We start from the raw sequence: 23,279 nt of genomic DNA on the forward strand, positions 1-23,279 counted from the left end.
AATATGGAATCAGTAGAAATAACAGACAACAAAATGACACATGAAGTCTCCAGATACTGGCATTGTAAGACTCAGACTTTAAAATAACTATACTAAATCAAACAGTGTAATCCACCCTATTAACAAGCAAAAGAAGAAAAATCATACTGTCAGATTGGTACAGCAAAAAGTACTTAATAAAATTTAATACCCATTCATGACAAGAATCTCTCAGTGAGTTAGGAATGGAGGATAATTACCTTAATTTGATAAAGACATCTGCCAGACACCTACAGCTAATAATATCATACTTAAGTTAATGGTGAAAGATTAAATGCTTTCTTCCTACAATCAGAAACAAGACAAAGATGTCTGTTCTTATAGCACTAGAAGTTGTAGTCACTGTGGTAGACAAGAAAAAGAAAAGGCCTAATGTTGGAAAGGAAAAAAAAAAGGCCTACGTATTCATAGATGATATAATTGTCTATGTAGAAAATTCCAAGGAATCTACCAAAAATAAAAAAGAAAGGTGAAAATAGCTCTTAAAACTGATAAATGAGTTCATCAGAGTCATCAGATAGATCACACAAAACAACTACTTTTTCCATAAACTAACAATGAACATGTGGAAACTGAAATTAAAAACAGTGTCACTTGGAGTCACTCCTAAGAGAATGAAATGCTTAGGTATATCCTCAACAAAACATCTGTATGCTAAAAATTCCAAAATACTGATGAATTAAATAAAAAAGACATAAAAAAGTGGAAAGACATATAGTGTTCATGCATTGAAAGACTAAACATAGTAAAGATATCAGTTCTCTTCAAATTGGTCTATAAATTTAAAGCATTTTCTATCAAAATCCCAGGAAAGTTATTTATAGACATAGACTTATTCTAAAATTTATATGGAAAGGCAATAACAGGTATAACAGTCTTTACAAAAAAAGTGAGAGGAGTCACTCTTTTCAATATTAAGGCTTTACGATAATAGCATCAGTAATTAGACCAGGTGATATTGGCAGAAGGATAAACCAATAGATGAATGGAGCAGACTAGAAACTCCAGAAATAGACTTAATACAAGTAGGCTCAACTGATTTCTGATAAAGGTATAGAAGCAATTCAATGGAAGAATTTCAACAAATGGTGCTAGTATAATTTGACATTAGCCTAAATCTTACAACTTATGTAAAATTAGCTCACGATAGATGAGGGACTTAAATGTAAAATGTAGAACTGTAAAACTTTTCGGGGAAAAATGTAGAAAATCTTTAGAACCCAGAACTAAGCAGAATTCTTAGACTTCATGTCAGAAACACAGTACATAAAGGAAAATTGATCATTTGGACCTCATCAAAATCAAAAACTTTTGCTCTGTGAAGGACCATGTAAAAGGGATGAAAAGACTTGCTACAGACTGGGAGAAAATATATGCAAATTACATGTGACAGAGGAGTAGTATCTAGATTATATAAAGTCATAGAACTCAGCAGTAAAAACACTATCATGGGCAAAACACATGAGCAGACATTTCACCAGTAAAGGTATACAGATAGCAGGTATGCATACAAAAAGATGTTCGGTCTCATTAGCCATCAGAGGAAGGCAATTAAAACTGCAGTGAAATGTCAGTACACACTTGAATGCCTAAAATAAAAAATAGAACACTAAATGCTTTTAAGGTATGGAGGAACTATATTGTACATTTCTGGTAGCAATGTGACAGTGGATATAGTTTTACATCCAAGGCAAGTCCCTTGCATCACTCTAGTACCAGCTTTGACAATCAGACTAGTGACTTCTCAAAGAAGTAATGAAAGCTAGAGAAGACAGTGTATTGATATCTTTAAATGCTGCAGGGTGGGCAGGGGATCAGGAGAAAAAATGACTTTTACTCTTTTACGAAAGAGACAATCAAACAAAAAGTGGGAGAATTTATCAACAGCAGACCCACAGTAAAGGAAATACTAAAGTTGTTCTTTAAGCAGAGGGAAAATGACCGTAATAGTCCTCCACCCCAAAATATAAGAAATCAATCTTGTTTTCATACTCTGCTTGGGCCAGTGAGTTTCAATCCTAGCTATACATCATAATAACCAATGGAATTGAATAAATAAATAACCTCCACATCCTTCTTCAGTAGATTGATGTGTGGCTTGAGTCTAATGATATTGGTGCCCAGTCTTGGGTGAGAAACAACTGGAATGCTGAGACAGAATAATGCAGTGAGGTAGCAGGGTGGTAACTGCAGAATAAGAGGAAATTGGTGTCACTGCTAAAACTGAATGCATTATCTTCTCTTTACTTGGGCCTCTGCGTTTATACTTAGTGTGTTTTCCTGATAGTAGCATTCTTTTATTCTCTAGGTTGAAAACCCACTCTACAATTCCGATTCTTCCTCTTTTGCTCCAGGTAAACCAAGTTCTATTCATTCCACCTGTGCAGTATATCTCTCTATCATTGCAATGCAGGCACTTGTCAAATTTTGACTCTATATAATAGCTGGCTATTAGTGTTTCAACCTCGAATATCTTCCTCCTTTTCCAGTCTACTGTACACAGTATCACTAACCCAATCTTCATAAAGCATAGCTCATGCCACTGCCCTCCTCAGAAACACTTTCATTGCTTCTATCTACAACATAAAGCTCAAATTTAATAGTTTTGAAAATATAAATCAAATCAAGTTATTTTTCTATTAAATACCCTTTAGTTTCATCCTGTTGCACTTGAAATAACACAGTTCCTATTACCACAGTCTATAGACACTACTTGCTGGATCCCTGTTTCATCGCCATCCCATCTCATTCCATTCTTCCCTCTGCTCACTATGGCAGAGCTATGCTGGCCTTAGTGGAGTGTCTTCAGTAGCACTTTCTTGTCTTTGATCTGAACTTGCTGCGTATTCCATCTGGAATACTGTTCCTTCCACAACTCTTGGTCACATGCTCAGTCTTCAGAGTCACTTTCCTTTACTTATCTGAAGTAAATCCATTCTTTTCTGTTTTTCTCAAATCACAGCATCCTGATTATTTCCTCTCAATGACACTTATCATTGTCATTATCTTGTTTACTTTATTTATGGCTTTCTTCCACCTCCCTCAATGGAAAGTAAACTCTATGAGTGCAGCAACCTAAACTGTCCTGCTGCTACACCTCTAAAGCGAGGCACAAAATAAGTGCTGTGATTTATTTTCAATATAGATACATTATGGCAAAGTTTTTATAGTAGAATAGTTCCCTGACAGTAGAATCTTGTTTTTCCATTGATTTTAACAATATATTGCTTTATGGTTGTTTAATGAAATTCTGCCTATTCTCATTCTTACATGTAACTTTTGGGTGAATGGAGGCCAAGAATGTAGTGGAAAATGAAACTGGGAAAAGACTGCTATCTAGGGGAAAACAAGCTGGAAATAGAAGTCTGTAATTACTGTAAGATCCAAGAATCTTTACCTAATAAGTATTGCTCTATATCTCTGAAATTTCCATAATGATCTTTACTCTGTTGCTTCTATAATTATAGTAATAAAAAACACCTCAGTCAAATTAAAAGTACTTTTTTTAAAGGGCTTGTCAGAGGGAGTTATAGTAACAACTTCTATTCGTATGGTGTTTTATAGTTTGTTCATACATAGATGCATTTAACAACCCTTTGTGAAAAATAGTTTCTTTGAAATGAGAAAAGCGAGGCTCTAAATATTAAGCATATAGAAAGCAGGCTATGCTGGGAAACTAGGACTTAGGTCTTTCAGCTTTGCTGTTCAGTTTGTTTTGCTACTGGGCTTCACATCACTGGAGTGTCACATTTCACTGAAAGTACGTATAGCAAGAACCTGGGACTGAATAGCCTTGCTTGTCCTCAAATCTGGGAGTAAGTGAAGGTGAATGCTGCCAAGTCAGATGTCGGAACCATGTGATATCAACCTAGCGATTTCCTCAGTCTTATCTGCCTCTCCTGTTAGCTGTAGGAAATGTACTTGTCCAGTGGGTTTAGCTGAACCACAGAGGTAACTGAGCTTCAGATTTTCACATCCTATATATTCATCCCATTGTTCCCTAATCTCTATTCTTGAATAGGAAACTAGTCTCATCAAAATTATTACTGCCTTCAAAACTCACAGAATTACTCATCCATACACATTGTTCTGCCTCTGAGAGAGCTACATCCTGACACTCCTTGTTGCCTTATGAAAAGTGGACCTGGGGAGAGGAGGCAAAAATAAAAAAAAAAAGGTAGATCAGGTAGGAGGCTGTGACAGCAACTAGATGAGAGACAGTAGTGGCTGGGATTGGAGTGAAAGCAGTGACACTGGAAAGAAGTATACTGGTGGAGAGTACTTCTCATCTGTCAGGAAAGGAGACTGGACTGGCTTTTATGGTCATTAGAGAATGGGGCTTGGGTTAAGAGTTGCCCTGTGTGGGTTTTGTGAGGTTTGAACTTCCCACTGGTGCCACAGGAGGGAGCACCCAGGCCTTTTTATCTGCTTTTTTATAAGCTTGCCCAGATGTGGGGCAGAAGGGGAAAGTGGAGTGGTGTGACTTCAGAACTGTCAGTAGTCAGACATCAAAAGTGGATTTAGACTTTTTATGACAGAAGACAGCAATAGATGGTTTCTAAAATTTTGGAACTAGAAAAGATCTCCTGAGGGATCACTGAACTCAGTACTCCAGTGTTTAAAAAACAGGTCGAGGACAAAGTATTAGCATATTAAGCTGGATGGGGATAGAAACCACTGGCTGAAACAAGAGTGTTTCAAGCTGGTAGGACACCATGTGTATCTGCATTGGTTGTGTGCCACACAGTGCCATGGTGTATGGTGCCTGTGCATGCTGGAGGCCTGTCAGGTGGTGGCCTTGGGAGAAGAGTCAACACCAGGATACTGCTGACGGGGTGAGCATGGATAACGGCGGAGGCAGATCTATGGACTTGCATCATGGATTCTGATGCGTGAATTGGTAGGGGAAAAAAGCCAGATTAGAGAAGAATGAAGAATGAATACGTGGTGAAGAAGTAGAGAAGGCAAGTTTAGACAGTTTTCTCAGGACACTTGGATAAACGGAGAGCAAAGAATGGACAGTAATTAGAATGAGGGAGGTGTAGGATCAAGGAGAATATTTTTTTTAAGTTAGAGAGATCTTAGAGCATGTTTGTAAACTGATTGGTGATGTGATGAGAGAATTTCTTGCTAATTGCTGTTTTCTCACCTATATGAAGCAACGTCTTCAGCCAGGAGTTGGGGGGAAGGGATAGTGGTGTGATGAGAGAGGAGACGACATGAAATAATTGCTTAGGAAGTTGCCAAGCAAATTGACTAGAGAAGTGTAGGAGTGTTGCAAGGCAGTGCTGAGCCAATTCTGGGATTGTGGTCATGAAATTAGAGCCAAAGTTGTCGGCTCTGGTGTCTGATGTTCTCAGCAGTATCGGCAGTGTAGGCACTGGTGAAGAGAAGATACAGAATTGGATTCACAAGGGTCAGGTTTTACAAGGCAAGTTCCACAGTACTTTAGAAAGAAGGGCAAGCAGAGTTGAGAGTGCTTGCAAATTAATGATCATTTAAGTTTGGCAAAGTATTTATCAAACACATGATCTGCTTTATAGCAAGTGTATTTAGTAAAGCATACATTTCTCAGTCTATCTAACTATGTCTATATCACATGATCATAGATATGTTTTAACAGCGTTGTTTGAATCACTCATACTGCTATTTAGTTCAAACTCTTTTTTCTAAAGCCTTTTGATTTTGGATTTTGGAAAACCAACTCTGTTTTCCCCCCTGGAACTAATGAGTGAGCAAGCAAGAGGTTCTGTAAGCAAATGTAAAAATTGCAGACTTTGTTATGATTGGACCTGTGTTTGGAAATTTTGTGAATTGTGTTATGTCAGCATCCTGCTCATGGAATAGGCTATGTAAACAATGGGTGTTGGGTGGTTCTATGAATGACTAGCTTTCCTTCTCACTTACAGACTTAACCACTGCAATTCTCCAGATTTCTGAGTGTTTATTTCATAGTAAAAAGGGCTCTAAAAATACCAGGCCAGTTAGCTTTTTATTGTAGATCATTTCATTTAAACTGCATGGGACATATAAATTCTAAAAGGAAAAAAACATTGAAAGCAAGATTTTGAAGGAAAAGCTACAGAAATTTCTCTGTAGTAGTTTGTTTTGGCTCTGGATGTAAAAGTGCAAAAGAGATGCGAATAACTTTGTTCCATCTTTTAAGTGAGACCAATTGGCACATTTAATTGATGTGCAAAAGTTTTGAAGAATAGTGTACCATAATTCACAAATATATGAATAGTGTACCATAATTCACAAATATATGCTATCATGAGAATATTACATATACCAAGTTTTAAATTTAAAAGTTCTCTTTTTGAATTTGATTTTAAATACCATTTATATCTTTTTATTTGGAGTATTTTTAAAATTATAGAGAGACATCAGAGCACAATTTTGAGTATCCAGAGTGAAGTGAGAAAAGGATTAGGAAAAATTAGGCTTTAGGACAAAAGACAAGGGCCCATAGTTTATGGGGAAGGATTGTTAGTTGAAAGATGTAAGAATGCAGGAAACTGCACAGAGTAGAAATGAGAAGAAAGCAAAGAGATACGCAGATAAAACAGATCCAAATACTTAATTGTTTTAGACTGCCAGGTAATAATTTCAGGGATATAAGTTTATTGATTATGAAGATTTAAAGTATGGACAGGAATAATAAATACAAGGAAAAATTAATGTTTTGCCTTTCATTGGACGGGAATTTCTGCCTTCCAGGAACCTTTGTCCTTCTTCATAGAACTGAGCAGTGAAAGTTTTGAGCTTGTGCTTCCTCCTTATGGTGTCCTCTCCCCAAAAACAAAGAGAGTATGGGGGGTGGTGTTTTGAATATGAAGTCATGATAGGAGGCAGAGGAAAGAGCCCAGGGGAATTTTTTTTATAGAGTGGACTGCATGGAAAATACCAGCTCGCATACATCCTGAAGCTGGGGCGGCAGCGATGCCTTCCTGGGAACCCTGGAAGATAGACCTTAGGGAAATAAAGTGGAGATCATGCCTCTAATTTGGGGAAACTGAAAATATTTAAGTTCAGTATAAACTATTGCTAATGTTTGATTTGTAGACAAAGAGAATTATAGAACAGAATGCATCAAAGACATCTCTCTCCTAATAAGGATAGCTTCTAGACATTTGGCCTGTCTCAGAGAAATTGCATCAGCCTGGCCACTGAAGCATGAAAATTAGCATGTATTTAGCGCTCACTCTGAATCATATCTCTAACCAGGTGATTTTCATACATGGTTTCTTTTGGTCTTCTTAATCTTGAGAGGTATTATTTTCTCCATTTCGAAGATATTTTAGAAACAGAAGCTTAGTGACACTAAGCGATTTTTCTCTACTGAGCGACAGAGCTACTAGTTGAACCTAATCGGAGCTGACTCCCTGGGATGTTTTCACTCTGAAAGTATTCTAATTTAGCACCTTGAGTGATATTGCTATACAGAATGGTCTAAGACTTGTCTGGACTGCTGTCATAGTAGATTTTGGACCAGAGGAAGGATTCGCTCCAACAAAGAGGTGATAGGATGACCTGGGCTTTTCTTTATTCTCTCGTTTTTTTTCCCCACAGTACATAGGAGAGAGAGAGAGGGAGGGAGGGAGGGAGGGAGTGTGTGTGTGTGTGTGTGTTGTTTAAATACATAGTGTTTGGGCCCTGGTCAGGTGCTAGGATATGACCATCAAACCTTACAGTGCAGTGGAGGAGGAGGGTGTCCTGTTGGAAAAGCAGATTCTAGGGCTCCACACCCAGAGGTTTTGATTTAATGGACCGTCTACATGGTAATAAGAACCTGGCTGATTCAAATTGAGATATCTCCACATCATACCAGGAGAAAGAGTGAGGTAGATGACCCAATTTTCAAGCATTGCTCCTCCTTGGTCTCTTTATACATTTCTTATTTGATTCCGGTAAACCTAGAGATGATACCCTCAATGTAGATAAGTGTATGGGAGACGAGGCATTTGTGATGATTCAGAAGGCAGGACGTGGACCTTAATCAGGATAATGAAGAGAGAGAAGGCTAAAGGTACCCAGAATTGAGGAACAGGGTTACCTAGCTGTCAGACTATATTCCATTTGTTACCCAAACTGAGACTTAAGACATAGTAGCTACCTGTGATCCAGGAGGTGCTGTGAGCCATGCTGGCTACTTCCCATGCATATGCCTCATTTAATTTTGTAACAAACCTATGAAATCAATTTTATTTACATTTTATAAAGAGCGAACTGTAGGTCAAACATTCTTTAAAAATTTTACCCAAACGTCATATAGCTAGGATTCAAATCAAAGTCTATTTAACTTTAAAGTCCCATGACCTTTTTCTTTCTTTACTTTTATTTTTTAAATTACATAAATTATACTTTAATACAGTCTCACACACCCCCCCAAAAATCAAACAGTTCAAACATAGCATTAGGCTGGAATTACGCTGGATGTAATTATTCTGCAATTTCTCATAATACTATCTTTTTGTGACTGATATTTCCAGTCAGATATTTCCATATCAGTCACAAAAGTCTCCTTAATATTGCCAATATTCATTTTTATACCACAGACGAGAAATATTCAAAAACTATAATCCAAACTAATTTTCAAAAGCAGATATGTTTTTAAACCAGAGCTTCATAGCTGGGACTGCTTTGCTCTTAGGAGATTGGCAATGTCTAGAAACGTTTTTGGTTGTCACAACTTGGAGGGAGGTTGCTACTTGTGTCTTGTGGATAGAGACCAGGAATGCGCAGGGCAGTCCCCCACAGCAAAGAATTTTCAGGCCCCAAATGTCAATAGTACCAAGACTGAGAAAACTTGATTGGTTTACACCTACTCATCGTAAGGGTATTTCAGCAGACCCATGCCGGGGCTTGATCAATAATACATGGTTTCTCAGCACTAACCTTTACTTAAAAGAGTGCTGAGTAATAAATCTACATGTTTTAAATGGTAGGATTTCAAGTTTTCTCAGGAAGAAAACCAGTTGTACTCTGGCTTCTTCCCTGATTTGAAATCATAATCATATTTGAACTTTCCTACATCTCAGAGTGTGTGGCTAAGGAAAGCAACAAAATAATGACTAACTTATTGAATCTTGCTTCCTAATCATGTAATGGGGAAAAATGTTTCTCAATGCATGTTTTATGTGGTTAGTTTTCCTTCAGTAGAAATTGTTCACTGAATTAAACTCTGCCATTGAAGCTTAAGTAGACATAGATTCTGTAAAATTGGAAATCATTTAACAGTTTAAATATCGAATCTAAATAAAAGGAACTGTGGTAATTGCAGATCTACAAGATTTACCCTACTATGCCCTAATTAGACTAATAATTAGCAAGAGTATTAACAGTTGGACACAAGTTGTTGGGTTCCAGGTTGGGATTTAGCCATTGTTTGTTTCTGTGGCATTGTTTCAGTTAATTTATTCATATTGCCATTTTTTGTTTGTAGGAAATAATGTGTATGTCCTAAGTTTAGCCTGTTTTCATTCCTTAAAAAGTCTAACCATTTCTTATTACTTTGGTAAAGGATGCATTATTATAAATATTTGTATTGAAAATAATGAGAGTTTTTAAAAAATGATATTAAATTAATTTAAACATGTCTGGTTTTCAGAAAGAACATGAGAAATGAACCTATAACTTTAATTTAGGACTTGTTTCTTCTTGATTTAGATTATAGATTATTCTGGTATCAGGTATGCCAGTTACATGTTGAAATTTCTTGTAATTTGAAAATAATAAAGAAATACCATGGAAGCTTAAAAAAAGATTTTTAACTTACAGAATTCTAAATAACTTTTCAAGCAATTTGTATCTTGTTTCTTTTAGTTTTATCAGCAATAGGTATGAATTATCTCTCATAATATGAAGTCTTTCTTATATTCTCGAATATTAGGGCTTTCAGATTTTAGAAGAGTTAGCAATGAAACTGTCAGAATAATATTTCCTTCCTGAGAAATTTCATATTATGGGTGCTTCATACTAACAGGCACAGAATAATTATTGTGGTGGTATGAAATATTTAATTTGCTTTATTCTACTTTGTCTTTTAGAACCGTCATCAAAAAATAATTTGAGGCATTTGGTTCTGCCCTTTATTTATGTATCCCTAAACAACATCTTGTTTAATGTGCCTGTTTTTTAACTTCATAGAAATGGAGTCACTGTATGTTTACCTCTAAAATTTTCTTCTTTCTCTAGCATGTTCTATGCTTGGTCCTTTGCTTTCTATGTATGTTAGAAGAGGTTTTGAAATTCTACCAGAAAACCTATTTAGGATTGTTAATGATACTGCACTGAGTCTATGACAGAGAATTGACATATTTATGACATTGAATTTTTCTTGCTAAGACCATGGTATATCTCCATTTATGCAACTCTTTACTATCTTTTCAAAGTTTTATAACACTTACCTTCTTTGTTGTTTTGTCATGCACAGACTATTGCTGGTCCATTTTACTTTATAGAGGGCAACTTATCTAGTTTTAGATGGTTCTTGTTGGCAGGGGGAAGTTATAATTTAAGGTTGTGTTATTACGAAAATTTGCCATTTTTTGCTATGGTATCTAATTTAGAAAAATATAAATCACTTGCTGGTGATTTAATTTGGGAATTTTAATATTACTTAACAAACAATTTCAGATAGTAACATAAATGTTTTACTAGATGTATACAGAACTGCCATAGGAACATAAAAAAGGAACTAATTCAGCATTTGAGTGTAGGTATTTTATATGGTAAAAGAACCTTCCAAGTGTTCAAAATGGCAGCATTTGTGCTGGCCAAGAACTGAACTGAATCTACTTCTGTGAAGTCTTGGGAGAAGAGAAGATTAAATGTGCTATACCTCAAGGATTAAATTTTTGGCAAAAATAATTAAATAAATTGCATTGAACTAACAAAAGTTAGTTCAGGTTTGCAGGAAAAAAGGTTTTAAAAATGCATAGCTATGCATTATAATTTTTATTTAGGTATAGTCAATACTATAATTTTCTAGTGCCCCTTTCAGCTAAGATTGTCCTTGTCCCTTCTTGGTGCTCTTGTACTGTGGTATACCCATAGGTTGCCATAGGCTGTGTGGCACCAAAGCAGCATATTATTCAGTGGAATTTCATCCAGATCAGTGTGCCAGGTTCCAGTCAGTGTTACCAAACTAAGTAAAACTCTTTGAAGTAAAAGTTGTAGCAATACTATGTTTTTTTCCCAGTATTTTGTGGGTATTTTATGGATTGAAACTTAGGAAAGCAAATTGTGAAAAGGAAAATTTATCATTTTATACTGTAACAAGTTCACAAAAGAATTCTGCTGTAAATATATTGTTTAGTAACTATAAATGAACAACCTGCTTTATTGAATTTGATGTGGCTGGTGTTTATTGAATATCTATTGTGTGAAATACCAAGAGCTAGTTAACAGTTGCTCTAAGGAACATAAAGATTAGTAAGACAGTCCCTTCCTAGGAGAGCCTGTGGACTAATGAATGGTGAAACTTATAACTACAGTGCAAGGCAGAACTTGGAAGGCACTGTGAGAGAAATACAAATAGGATACCATGGAGATTTCAGAACACAATCCCATCCAGTTGGGAACTAGAACAAGAATCTTGGGAAAAGATGGATTTTGAAAGATAGGTATAATTTTAGCAGCTAGAGATGGGTGGAGGTTGTTGGATTTCTCAGGGGAAAAAAAGTGGTATAGAGGTAGGGAAGGGGTGGATGAATTTGATGACTAGCCGTCACAGGAATCAAAGGGAAAGCATTTGTGAAGTGAGTCTGACCAGGTGGGCTGAGGCTCTGGATGGCAATCTTTGCTTAGGAATCTAGTAGAGGCTTGAGCAGTAGGGGTAACAGCATTTGCCTTGTCTTTGCTTGACCACCATGGCCCCATTCTCCCTGCCTCTCTCTGCTGCCTCTCTACTCATCTACTCATTTTTCTCTGACTCTCTTTCCCATACTTCCTTCCCCTCACCTTTTCTCTCCTTCTCCAGCCATCAGACTAAGCTCAAAAGTCATCATCTGTGGGAGCACTGTGAAACCCTACAGTTGGAATTAATCACTACTTCCTCTGTTCCCACAGTGATTGCCTTACCCTTATTATAGCACTCACTACATTCTGTGTATAATGGCTGTTTCCATCTCGATCTCCCTTCATCATATCGTAGGGGCTTTTTATTCCAATAGCCTTAGTAGAGTAGTTTGAATACAGGTCAAGATCAACTCAATCTATGTTTGTTGGATAAATGAGTAACAGATTTGTTTACAGTTTTTATTTATATTATGTATAAAGAGATGGAGTAGAGACCAAAGTGGTGGAAATTCTAAAAGACTTTAATGATCAGATGAAATTATTTGGAGAAGCACAAAATATGTGCTCTGTCTTAGTTCAAGAATATTGACCACATTTTGGCTCTCCTAGTCCTTTGAGCAAAAAGCACAGCCTTTCTTCCACACCCAGACCCTGCGCCAAACCACAGCCTCATTGCTCCAACTTTCCTAACCGCCTGTGAATGTGCTGCCTGTTACAAGATGGAGCAGATACAATAAGGCAAGGACAAAAAAGAACACCTGAAAACAACGCATTGTTTAAATAAATCAGTGGATTTTCCCCTGATTTATTTAAAACTTCTCTCCGTGAAAGTCCACCTTCATGGTAGAAGCATTTTTAAAATGGATTTTCAGACATTAGAGAGTTCTTAAAACTTCTGCATGAATTAAAATTGGGCTTAAAATGTTTTATGCACAGCTGTGTTGGTTCCTGCACTTTCTATCCTTGAAGGATTTTAGATCACAGTCAGGGTGATATATTTGCACGGTTTCTTTATTCCCTTAAGGTTCATTTACACCCACATCCTTTTTGTAGATGTTGATTCATGTATTCAGCAACCCAGCTCCTCATCGTTAAAGTGATGGGGTTGAAGTAGAGGGTCTGTCAGCATTTCAGAAAACCTGTTATATGCTTGTAGGAATTAATTTTTGTCCAAGAGCCAGTGTCTACAGAATATTTAATGCTTTTATGTTTAGACTGTTTGCCACTAGATGGCAGTAAAAAAAAATTATTCTTAGCTATGAGAAGTGCTTATCATTTTTTAAGATTACTTTAAAAGAGATTTGGAGGTCTAAAGTTTGAGGTGTCTGTTTTGAAGTTATATAATGGTAGCCAAGCCTCAATATAGTCTTTCTTAGGAACTGTGCTTGTTTTATTCAAGAATAAAACTTTTGTGGCCCTCAATAGCAATTCATATTAGAGAATTATGGGGAAAAAAGGGATAAGTTAAAGCATGTAATTTTGTTTTACAGATATGGTAATTGTAGAAACTTTGGAAATACAGATTTTATTATTTTTAAATTTCTGGATGCTACTTTTTTTGGAATTCTTTTTAAAATTAAATTTATCGATGTGACATTGGTTAATAAAATTATTGGTTTCAAGTGTACAATTCAGTAGTATGTCATATATATATTTCATTGTGTTCACCAACCAAAGTTAAATTACCTTTGTCACCATATATTTTGACCCCCTTTACCTCCTCCCCTCCCCTCCTTCCCTCTGGTAACCACTAAACTGTTGTCCGTGTTCATGAGTCTCTGTTTATTAGTCTTGGTCTTTTGTTGCTTTCAGTTTTATATCCCACATATGAGTGAAATCGTATGGTTGTCAACTTTTTCTGACTTATTTTGCTTAGGATGATTATCTCAGGATCCATCCATGTTGTCACAAATTGATAGTATTTCCTCTTTCCTTAAGGTTGAATAATATTCCATTGTATATGTGTACCACATCTTCTTGACACAAGGGTACTTTGGTTGTTACTGTATCTTGGCCACCATGAATAACAGTGCTATGAACATGGGGGTGCATGTATTTTTACAGATAAATGTTTTTGTTTTTGTTTTTGTTTTTGGTAAATACGAATAAGAGGGATTGCTGGGTCATATGGTAATTCTATTCTTAATTTTTTGCGGAACCTCCATATTGTTTTCCATAGTAGCTGTACCAATTTACATTCCCACCAGCAGTATATAAGGGTTTCTTTTTTCCCACAACCTCTCCAACGCTTGTTATTACTTGTCCTGTTGATGATAGCCATTCTAACAGGTGAAATACAGATATTTTGAAAGAAGAAATTTCAAATCACTCCTAGAAATAATCTACTGTAACCCTTTGTTACATTTCTTCCCAGTAGTTTTTTTTTGTGTGCATACAAATTAAAATCGCATAGAACATAGTTTTACACCTTATGTTTCAAATTAATGTTACATTACTTTTATTTTGTCATTAATATCTTTTTACAAAACATGATTCACACTGTCAATTACATCATGATGAATTCAATCAATCCAATGCTTTTGGGTAGTTTGGTTGCTTCTAGGTTTTCACTGTTATAAGTAATGCTGCTATGAACCTAAATCTTTCCTTAGGATATAGTCTTGGAAATTAAATTACTGAGTAAAAGGGTATGAATTTTAATGTTTTGGCTACATATCATCAAGTAGACTTTCCAGAAGGGCTTTACAAATTTGAGCTTCCAGCAGTAATGGAGTGCCCCTCTCACCACATCCTTGCCAACACTTGAATATTATGATATAGCGTTTATCTTTTGTTTGTTTGTTTGTTTTTTAAAAACAGGGTGCAAGGTTGGGTAGGGAACTAATCTTTATAATATTTGATGTTTAAACAATCAGTTTCTAACAATATCATTTTAGCAATTTAGGCCAGGATAGGTCTGCCAATTAAGTTATTTTCATGTTTTCAAGACCATTTTACAGTCAGCTTATCTAATGCAGGCATTGTAAATACTATCTAGGGAACTGTTTATAGCTATTTCAAACATTACTCAGGAATTATTTACAATCCCTTATTGCACTTTGTGAATCTATTGAATGTTCTAGATTTTTTTTTTATAACTTTCATTGGCTTGGCTACCAAAGTAACTCATGTAGTTTTGGGAAGCCACCCTCCACACACTGGTCCAAGGCCCAGGATGTGAGTACTTCTGGGAGGCACTGGGTCACAGGGGAAAGCCTTGGCATAATTTTCCTTAAGACCTGCAATCTTAACTGACCCTTACCTGTTACGGCCTTGAAACTGGTTTCCTTCTATTGCACATACACTATATTACTTTTTATCCCACTGGGTCTGGAGTACCTTGTGCTTTTAATTTGTTAAACCTTTTCCTATTTAGAAAAAAAAAAAAAGTACAGCATTCTTTTAACATCATGTGTAGGAATACTATGTTTCCTAGGATTTAACATTTTCAGCGATTAAGAATTACTATACTTTGTAAATGGAAATACCACCACTAAAAACAGAATGCTATAAATAAATGCTTTCATTTGTTTCTAAAGACTATTGATAAATAGATTAATGCAAAAATAATAATAAAAGCAAGATATTTCATGGCAAACTTGGGGGGCAAGTTTAGGACTGTAATCCGTGTATTATCTCAGGGTAAACCCTGTAGCTGCAAGTGCCACCAGCAAGTATTCTCTGGGCAAAAGGGAAAAGGGTTAAGGGTCAATCATGTAAATTATAATGATAACAGCCATCTTTTTATAAGTAGCTTAATTGAAACTTTACTTAATTGAAGTTTATTGAAAACTGAGATGCCATAGTGAGAGAACTTAACAATAGTACTTCACATTATAGTAGTCACTGAATAAATTTTAGTTGTCATAATTGTTAGAATTACCTCAAAAATCAACAGTTAAGGAGATAAAGGGGCTAAAAGAGCCCTCCCTGCAGAGGGACTAGAATACACTAAAGTACTGAAGAGCTGAAGAACCTATGGCCCTAATGGACCCCAAACTAGTAAGGGAAAGTCAGTCCCAGGAAGGGGCTGCAGACTGGCGAGTTTAGATTTCATAGCTTTGAGAACTAGTTTGGTCTTCATATAAGAATAACTAGGAGCCATAAATGACCTTAAGCTGAGTCATATTTGCATTATTAAACTAGTGTAGCTGCCTCATGGAAAATGGATACAGGGAGGTTCCTTTTAAAGTGGTTTGGCCATAGAGTGGGTAACCAGCATTGGGCATGCTACTTAAGCTCTGTGTGTCTCAATTTGCTCATCTGTAACACAGATTCAGTAATAGTACTTACCCCATAGGCTGTGGGGGTTAAATGAGTTGCTATTTGTAAAGTCTTTTGAACAGCATCTGGCATATAATTGCTTTAAGTGTTTGTTAAATAAAATGGCAAAAGTCTGGTGGTAGAAGATTAATCACTCGTGGTAGTGCCCTCCCTCCATCTGTACCTGACTCTGAGCCCTTGGCTTCCTAAGCTTCCAAATCAAGCTTAGCCTCCTCCCTCCCCCTGCCTGGTCTGATATGGGTACCTCCACATGAATGTGGCATATGGCTGGCTAGGCCTGGCTGAGCTTTCCTTCACCAGAACACCTGCATTGCACCCCACACAGTGGGGTCAGGCCCCAATCTCAGTTTGCTGAGAGCACCACATGTGCTTCCTGCTGTGGTGAACTAAGCAGAATCCTCCAATAAATACTACCCCTCAAAGGATGGTACTCTGACTGTGATTTACCCGTCCCCCCAGTTTTGCTGACCTTACCACAACTGCTTGCTGTCACCCAGACTGCACTTGGTGTTTGAAAATAACTGGCGGATGAATGAACTCTCCTGGAGCTATTGTCAACCCCTGTTTGCTTTCTGTATTTATAAAGGACATCTTTGAACTGAAAGGAAAAAAATTCAAATAATGTACAAGGGGCTTCCATCCTGCCTTTTCTTCACTCTAGTAAGGAGCCTTTTAATGATCTTACACCTTACAAAAAGTTCACTTTAACTCTATAAACTTGGTTTTCTCCCTCTTCAATAGATTCATTTTTGTAAATCACGTTAAACATGTTGCTGGAATTTTTAAAATCATGAATATCTTCTAAGTATTAATATTTCAAAGCTACTTTGTTAACTTGCTGTGAACTTTTATAATTCAAAAACAGTACACAGGATCTCATTTGGGGGACAGCAGGATCTACACGAAAGGGTGCATACTAGATCTGCGGTAGAATTTTCCTCATGAGGAAAGACACCTCTAAAACTGTGGGGAAAGGGAGGGATGGCCCAGAAGGCTCCTCCCTTGGTGTTTCTAATGCTTACTACGTTCGATGGTGGAAAAAATTTGTCATTTTATTTTATTTCTTTTTAAATATGTGAAATCATTTACGATAAAATTGAAACGAGTACCAGAATGAATTAGTGATACCTACTCTGGGCATTACTGGTATGATTATGTGTTATCCTGGTCTTGTGTAACCTATCCTTCACTGAAGTTATAGAGCCTCTTCCCTAGGTTCGACTGTCCTCTCTACATTTTTGTATATGAACTCACACACATTTATATGCACATATACATATTCATTGTATCGCATAATATGTTCTCACAAAATGGAGTGCAGGACTTTTTAAAAACTGTAAAATGACTGTTTCCCTGTGAATATACTAAAAACCAATGTGTTGTACATTTTAAAGGGGTAAATTTTATGGTATATGTATTATATGTCAAAGCTGTTAAAAGTAAAATATTTACAAATACAACACTTTTTCGAAAACTAAATATTTTTTCCTGATTATAAAAGAATTGCGCACACATATAGGAAACTGGAAAATGTATTAAATAGGAGAAAAGTGTATGAAGTATATAAATATGAAGAGTATATATATATATATATATATACACACACACACACACACACACACACACACACTCATAATAGCACTATCCTAGACACTGTTAACATTTGATAATATCTTCTTTGATTATTTTTCATTCCCATATATGGATTATTTTTATATTGAGATTGTTTCTAAAAATTTTACATCTTCCTTCATTTAACATTATAACCACTTAAAATGTTGTTATAAATTCTTTATAAACATTTTAATGGCTTACAATGAGCCACTGTGTGAGGGCATTATAAATTAATCATTCCCTGCTGTTAGACATTGCTTACTATGAGAAATAACACTGTAATGAACATCTTTGAGCATAATCTCCATTGTCATGTTTATATTTATTTCCTTCAATGTATACCAGATATATTAAAAGTTCTGGATACTTTTAAAGTCTTTAATATATATTCTCAAATTGCTTCCTATAAGGCAGGCCTGTGTCAACCTATAAGTCATCTTTGTTCAGGTTACAAAATTCTGGATAGATGTAGCCCTGACAGCTCAAGCTTGGGTGTGGGCTATTATACCCACTCACACTCTCTTTGGGTGCCTTATAGTGTGGTTCATAACAACAGTGATGTATGGACAGTCATTTATTCTCTTTTCGTAGCTCAGAGTACCTGTTTCGGAGAACCCAGATTAGCATTAGGTATTCATGTTTGTAAAATTTTTAATTTATTAAGTAAAACAATGGTATGTTGACATTTAAATTTACTCTTTTTGGTGATGAGGATGTACATTCATACATGTGTTTCTTGGACATTTGTATTTTCTCTTATAAGTTATCTGTTCATACTCATTTTTTATGCTTAGTGTTTGTCATTTAGTATTTTACACATTAATTTGATTACATATGATTTGTATTATTTGTTATTCTTTTTAATTTGTACTTATTGTCTGAAAAAAACAAAAGGTTTTATTTTTATTTACAACAATTAATGATCTGCTTCCTTGATTTGCAGTTTACAAAATTCTTCCCCATTTAGACACATGAAAAGTACTTATATTTTTTCTTGTTTATTATTTCATTTCACTTTTACATTGATTTCTTGAATTTATGTTAAATTCAAGTATATTTTGATGAATAACATAAAGTGAGAATCTAATTTTTTTCAAAGTTTTCCTAGCACTATTTATCACATAATTTTTCCTTTCTCTAATGATATGTATGTGTTCCTTGCCATATACTTAGTTATCATATCTACTACGATAAAAATATTTTGCTGTTCAAAAACCAGTAAAGATCATATTCTTAATATGGTTAAAGCACTGTTCATTATTTTTGTTTCACTGTTACTAATTTGTTTGAATTGACTTATTTTTAATGTAATGGTTTCAATGCAAACTTATTTTTTTCTTTATACCTTGAATCAAAATGAACTAGGTATTTGGGCACATTAAGATTGCTTGTTCCCTAGAGACCATCCCATTTATGACCCAGATTCTAGGCATTATACGTAATAGGCACTTGCATCCACTTTTAAGAACTTTTTTCTCTTTCTATTTATGTTTTTTAGGGGTTGTTATCTCATATACTTTCGGCATTCAGACTTAATATAAAAGAAGTTGGCCTTTTTACTCAAAGTCTTGGGTATGCACCTGTGGATTACTATCCTAGTTTGCTTAAAAATGTGAGTATTTTTAATTTATTAGTGTTGAAGTTTTCATTGGTTAATGTATCATCAGCATAAGGAGTAAATGGAAATATTTCACTTCTCCAGGAGAGATGTTTAACTTTCCTATGTTTATCTCTTCTTACCTTGAGAGAACTTATGGCCATGTAAGGAAGAAATGGAAGATTATGAGAAAGTAGAAAGAAACCAAGAGAGGTTATTCTAAATCAGCCAACCTCTCTGTCTCTTAACACATCGCATTTATTCACTCAAAGGTTTTTGGGAAATGAGAGTTCCTTAACCTATGCAAACACAGCCTTTTACTGTTAGATAAATTTTTTATTTAACCTGATAGGAATTTTATGGTAAAGCAAAATATTCAATAAATAACAACCTTGTAAATACTATTATATATATTTACATCTTAGTATTAAAGCTGTTTTTACTTCTGCTTTAAATTTTAGCTAAATCGAAGAAATTTTAATTTGTGATCTTGACATAGCTCTTCTGAAAAGCATTATGAGACTGAGACTTTTAATGTTTTTTTCACTATTCTGGCCTTTTGGAAGCTTTACACACGAATAGCCTGTTTTAAAAAATTGAATTAAGAAAAAATAAATCTAGCATGGTTTTATTTGTAATGGGTTTGGTTTTAATTCTCAGGAAATTAATGGTCTGTCTGTTGTTTGTTTGCTTAAATAGGAATTTGTAATAACAAACAGTAAACATAAAATACAAATTATCAGTAAATGTAACATGGCACTGCTTTTTTTTCACTTTGACAAAGTAAAACAAGGAGAGGACGGGTAGGAGAGGGTAGGAAATCTCAACGGAAATACCACTCACACCAAGAAAAACAGAACTGATGTAATCCTGTTTTCAGTGCAAGCTAACCTGTAACTGATTTTGTTTTACAGATGGTTTTATCATTATTGTCTGAACTCAGAGAGAATCATCTTAATGGATTTAACACTCAAAGGCAGTAGGTGTCAAATTAAACATCCCTCTTCTCAAGTTTCAAAATGTGTCAGTTTGGTCATTAGAGAAAAATTTTATAATTCTTAGGAAATGCATGTTCATAGTTATGGTTATATTCTGTGTGGAAAGATTATTTTAGTGGAATACATGGAAGATTGGTGAGTTTTATCAAACTTTTTAAAAATAACTATTCTCTCAACTCTCATAGGGCAGTAAATCATGTGATATCTCTTAGGCATCCATTGAGAAAAAAGCCCTACATATACAGTAGATAACACACAAGAAAGAAGCATTCAGCTCAGTGTGTATGTGTATACTTCACAAACACAATCAGGATATTTGCAAGGCAACAGATTATTTGATGTGACACATATGACCTATAAGATCTATATTAAGAAACATAATATTCCAAAATTTATGCTAAAATCAAATAGACTCAAGACAAATTAAAAGAATTAATTACATTACAAAATAGTTTTTCACTATAGAAAGGAATTCAAAGTTGTTTTCATTGACCATTTCATTTTTAACTAAGAATCTGAGGACCAAGACATATTATGATTTTTTTTTTTTGTAGAGCTATTGCCAATTAAAGCTCTATCAGAAATGGTGTTTGCCCTCAGCCTTTAGGAATCCTTTGCATTTAACCCTTAAACTATAAAATGCTTAGACAAAAACACTAGAAAATCTTCATGACATTGGATTTGCAGTGATTTTTTGGATATGACACGAAAAGCACAGGCAACAACAAAAACTAGATAAATTGGACTGCATTAAAATTAAGAACTTTTATAAATCGTGGGATACCATGAAGAAAGCAGAAAAACAGCTTCCTGAATGAATGAAAACATTTGGAAATCATATATCTGATAACGTCTTAAATATCCAGAATATATAAAGAATTCCTAAAACTCAGTAACAAAAAATTCAATTTAAAAATGGCCAAGAGACTTGACTAGATATTTCTCCAAAGAATGTATACAACTGGACAATAAGCAAATGAAAAGTTGCACAACAATACTAATTATTATGGAAACAAAAATCAAAATTGGATACCACGTCACACCCACTAGTATAATATCATTTACAGAAAATGAAAAATGAAACATAATAAATGTTGGCAAAAACGTGGAGAAAGTAGAACTCTTGTGCATTGCTGGAGGAATAGAAAATGGTACAGCCACTGTGGAAAACGTTTTGATAGTTCAACAAAAAGTTGACCACAGAATTACATGAGACTCAGAAATTTCACTCCTAGGTGTATATTCAAAAGCAGGAACTCTAACACTTACCTGTATACCAGTATTCATAGCAGTATTATTCACAATAGCTAAAAGGTAGAAACAACCCAAGTGCTTATGAACAGATGGATGGATAAATAATATGTGGTATACAAATACAATTGAATGCTATTCAGCCATGAAAAGGAATAAAATTTTTGTATATTCAAGGATAGATTTTGAAAATATCATGCTTAGTGAAATAAGCCAGATTTAGTAGGACAAATATTGTGTGATTCCACTTATATGAGGTATCTAGAATAGGGAAATTCATAGAGACAAAAAGCAGAAAAGAGATTATCAGTATGTAGAGGCAATAGAATAACTGTTTAATGGGTACAAAGTTTATGTTGGGGATGTTGAAAAGCTTTCGGTATAGATCATGGTGATGGGTACACAGCCCGTCAATGTATTTAGTGCCACTGAATGATTACCACTTACAAATGGTTAAAATGATAACTATTACATGTTTTACCACAATAAAAGAAATTAAACTTGAAAAAAATATATGGTATCCCAAACATTCTGGAACTGAAGAATACAATAACTGAATTGAAAAATTCACTAGAATGATTCAACAGTAGACGTGATTAAGCAGTTGACTCAAACACGAGTCATTTGAAATTATCAAGTCAAGAGAATAAAAAGAAAAGAGAATGAAGTTAACTCTAAGAGCTTATGAGATACCCTCAAGTGGATCAATTATATGCATTGTGGGAGTCCGAGAAAGATTCCACAGAAAAACCGTCAGAACTAATAAACAAATTCAGTAAAGTTGCAGGATACAAAATCAACATTCAAAAATGAGTTGTGTTTCTATATACTAACAACAAGCAATCCAAAAAAGAAATTAAAAAAACAATCCCACTGGTAATAGCATTTTGGGGGGCATGTTCATTCCTAAACTCATGACTATTTCTTCATTAAGGATATTTATTTTTCAAAACAATATGAATAAATTCCCTGGTGCAGAACAAAGTCTACTAAAGGGTGTCCATGCTTGTACCCCAGCTTGCAGTAGCAACATGGATAAAATGGCAATTACGTTGGTTAGTAGTTTAGGATATTTTTAATCAAAGGAAACCTATGATGTAATTAGTAAGATTCGTAACTGAATTTACCAAGAATATGAGATGCCTGTGGTAGTAGAATCTTCTCTGCATGCTGACACATCTGATACCTTCCTAATTTTCTCTGTTGAATGATGTTTACTACGGAGTCTTTTTCTTTTTAGAAATAGTTTTAGAATTCCACAAAAATTTCTTGCGGAGATTTCTCTGAATGTGTTGAACCCATACATAGTTTTTAAGGAAATTCAATCTCTTGGGTTAAATTCAATTATTCTTATCAAAAAATTGAATTTTAAAAGCAATTCGATGCCCAGCATACTTTTTGAGTCTCTTTATGAGCTTTTAAAGTCCTACTTTTAAGACCTAAAGCCAGGAAGTTCTATTCTTCGTCCATAAAATAATCCAGATCTATAAAAGCTTGTGTGAGACTCAGAACTCTAAGTCCACAATTCTCTAGTATGTTATAAATTTAACCAAGTGTGTGTGCTTTGTCTCACATAAAAATGGATTTCATGAAATTGGGTAGTGGAATGGCATTTGAAAGAGCTGCCAAACATGCTGGAGCTGCTAATAGTTGCTGTAATAAGATATAATAATTAAAATATGTATCAAATTATA

General features: G+C 35.0%; 1 protein-coding gene across 9 annotated transcripts in view; it reads left to right on the plus strand.

Moving 5' to 3' along the window:
* FANCC (Fanconi anemia complementation group C) overlaps positions 1-23,279 on the plus strand; it is a 236,060-nt gene that overhangs the window by 147,548 nt on the left and 65,233 nt on the right. For all 9 annotated transcript variants that reach the window (XR_003048429.1, XR_003048428.1, XM_015594784.2 and 6 more), the window contains 2 exons: positions 19,238-19,351; positions 20,251-20,315. Coding sequence is in view for 7 of the 9 variants with exons in the window: in XM_015594784.2 (XP_015450270.1) it covers positions 19,238-19,351; positions 20,251-20,315 (179 nt within the window). In the remaining 2 variants the exon portion in view is untranslated. The remainder of the gene's footprint in view (positions 1-19,237; positions 19,352-20,250; positions 20,316-23,279) is intronic.

The sequence above is a fragment of the Pteropus alecto genome, unplaced genomic scaffold, assembly GCF_000325575.1.
Source record: "Pteropus alecto unplaced genomic scaffold, ASM32557v1 scaffold138, whole genome shotgun sequence".
In the NCBI taxonomy this organism is placed as follows: domain Eukaryota; kingdom Metazoa; phylum Chordata; class Mammalia; order Chiroptera; family Pteropodidae; genus Pteropus; species Pteropus alecto.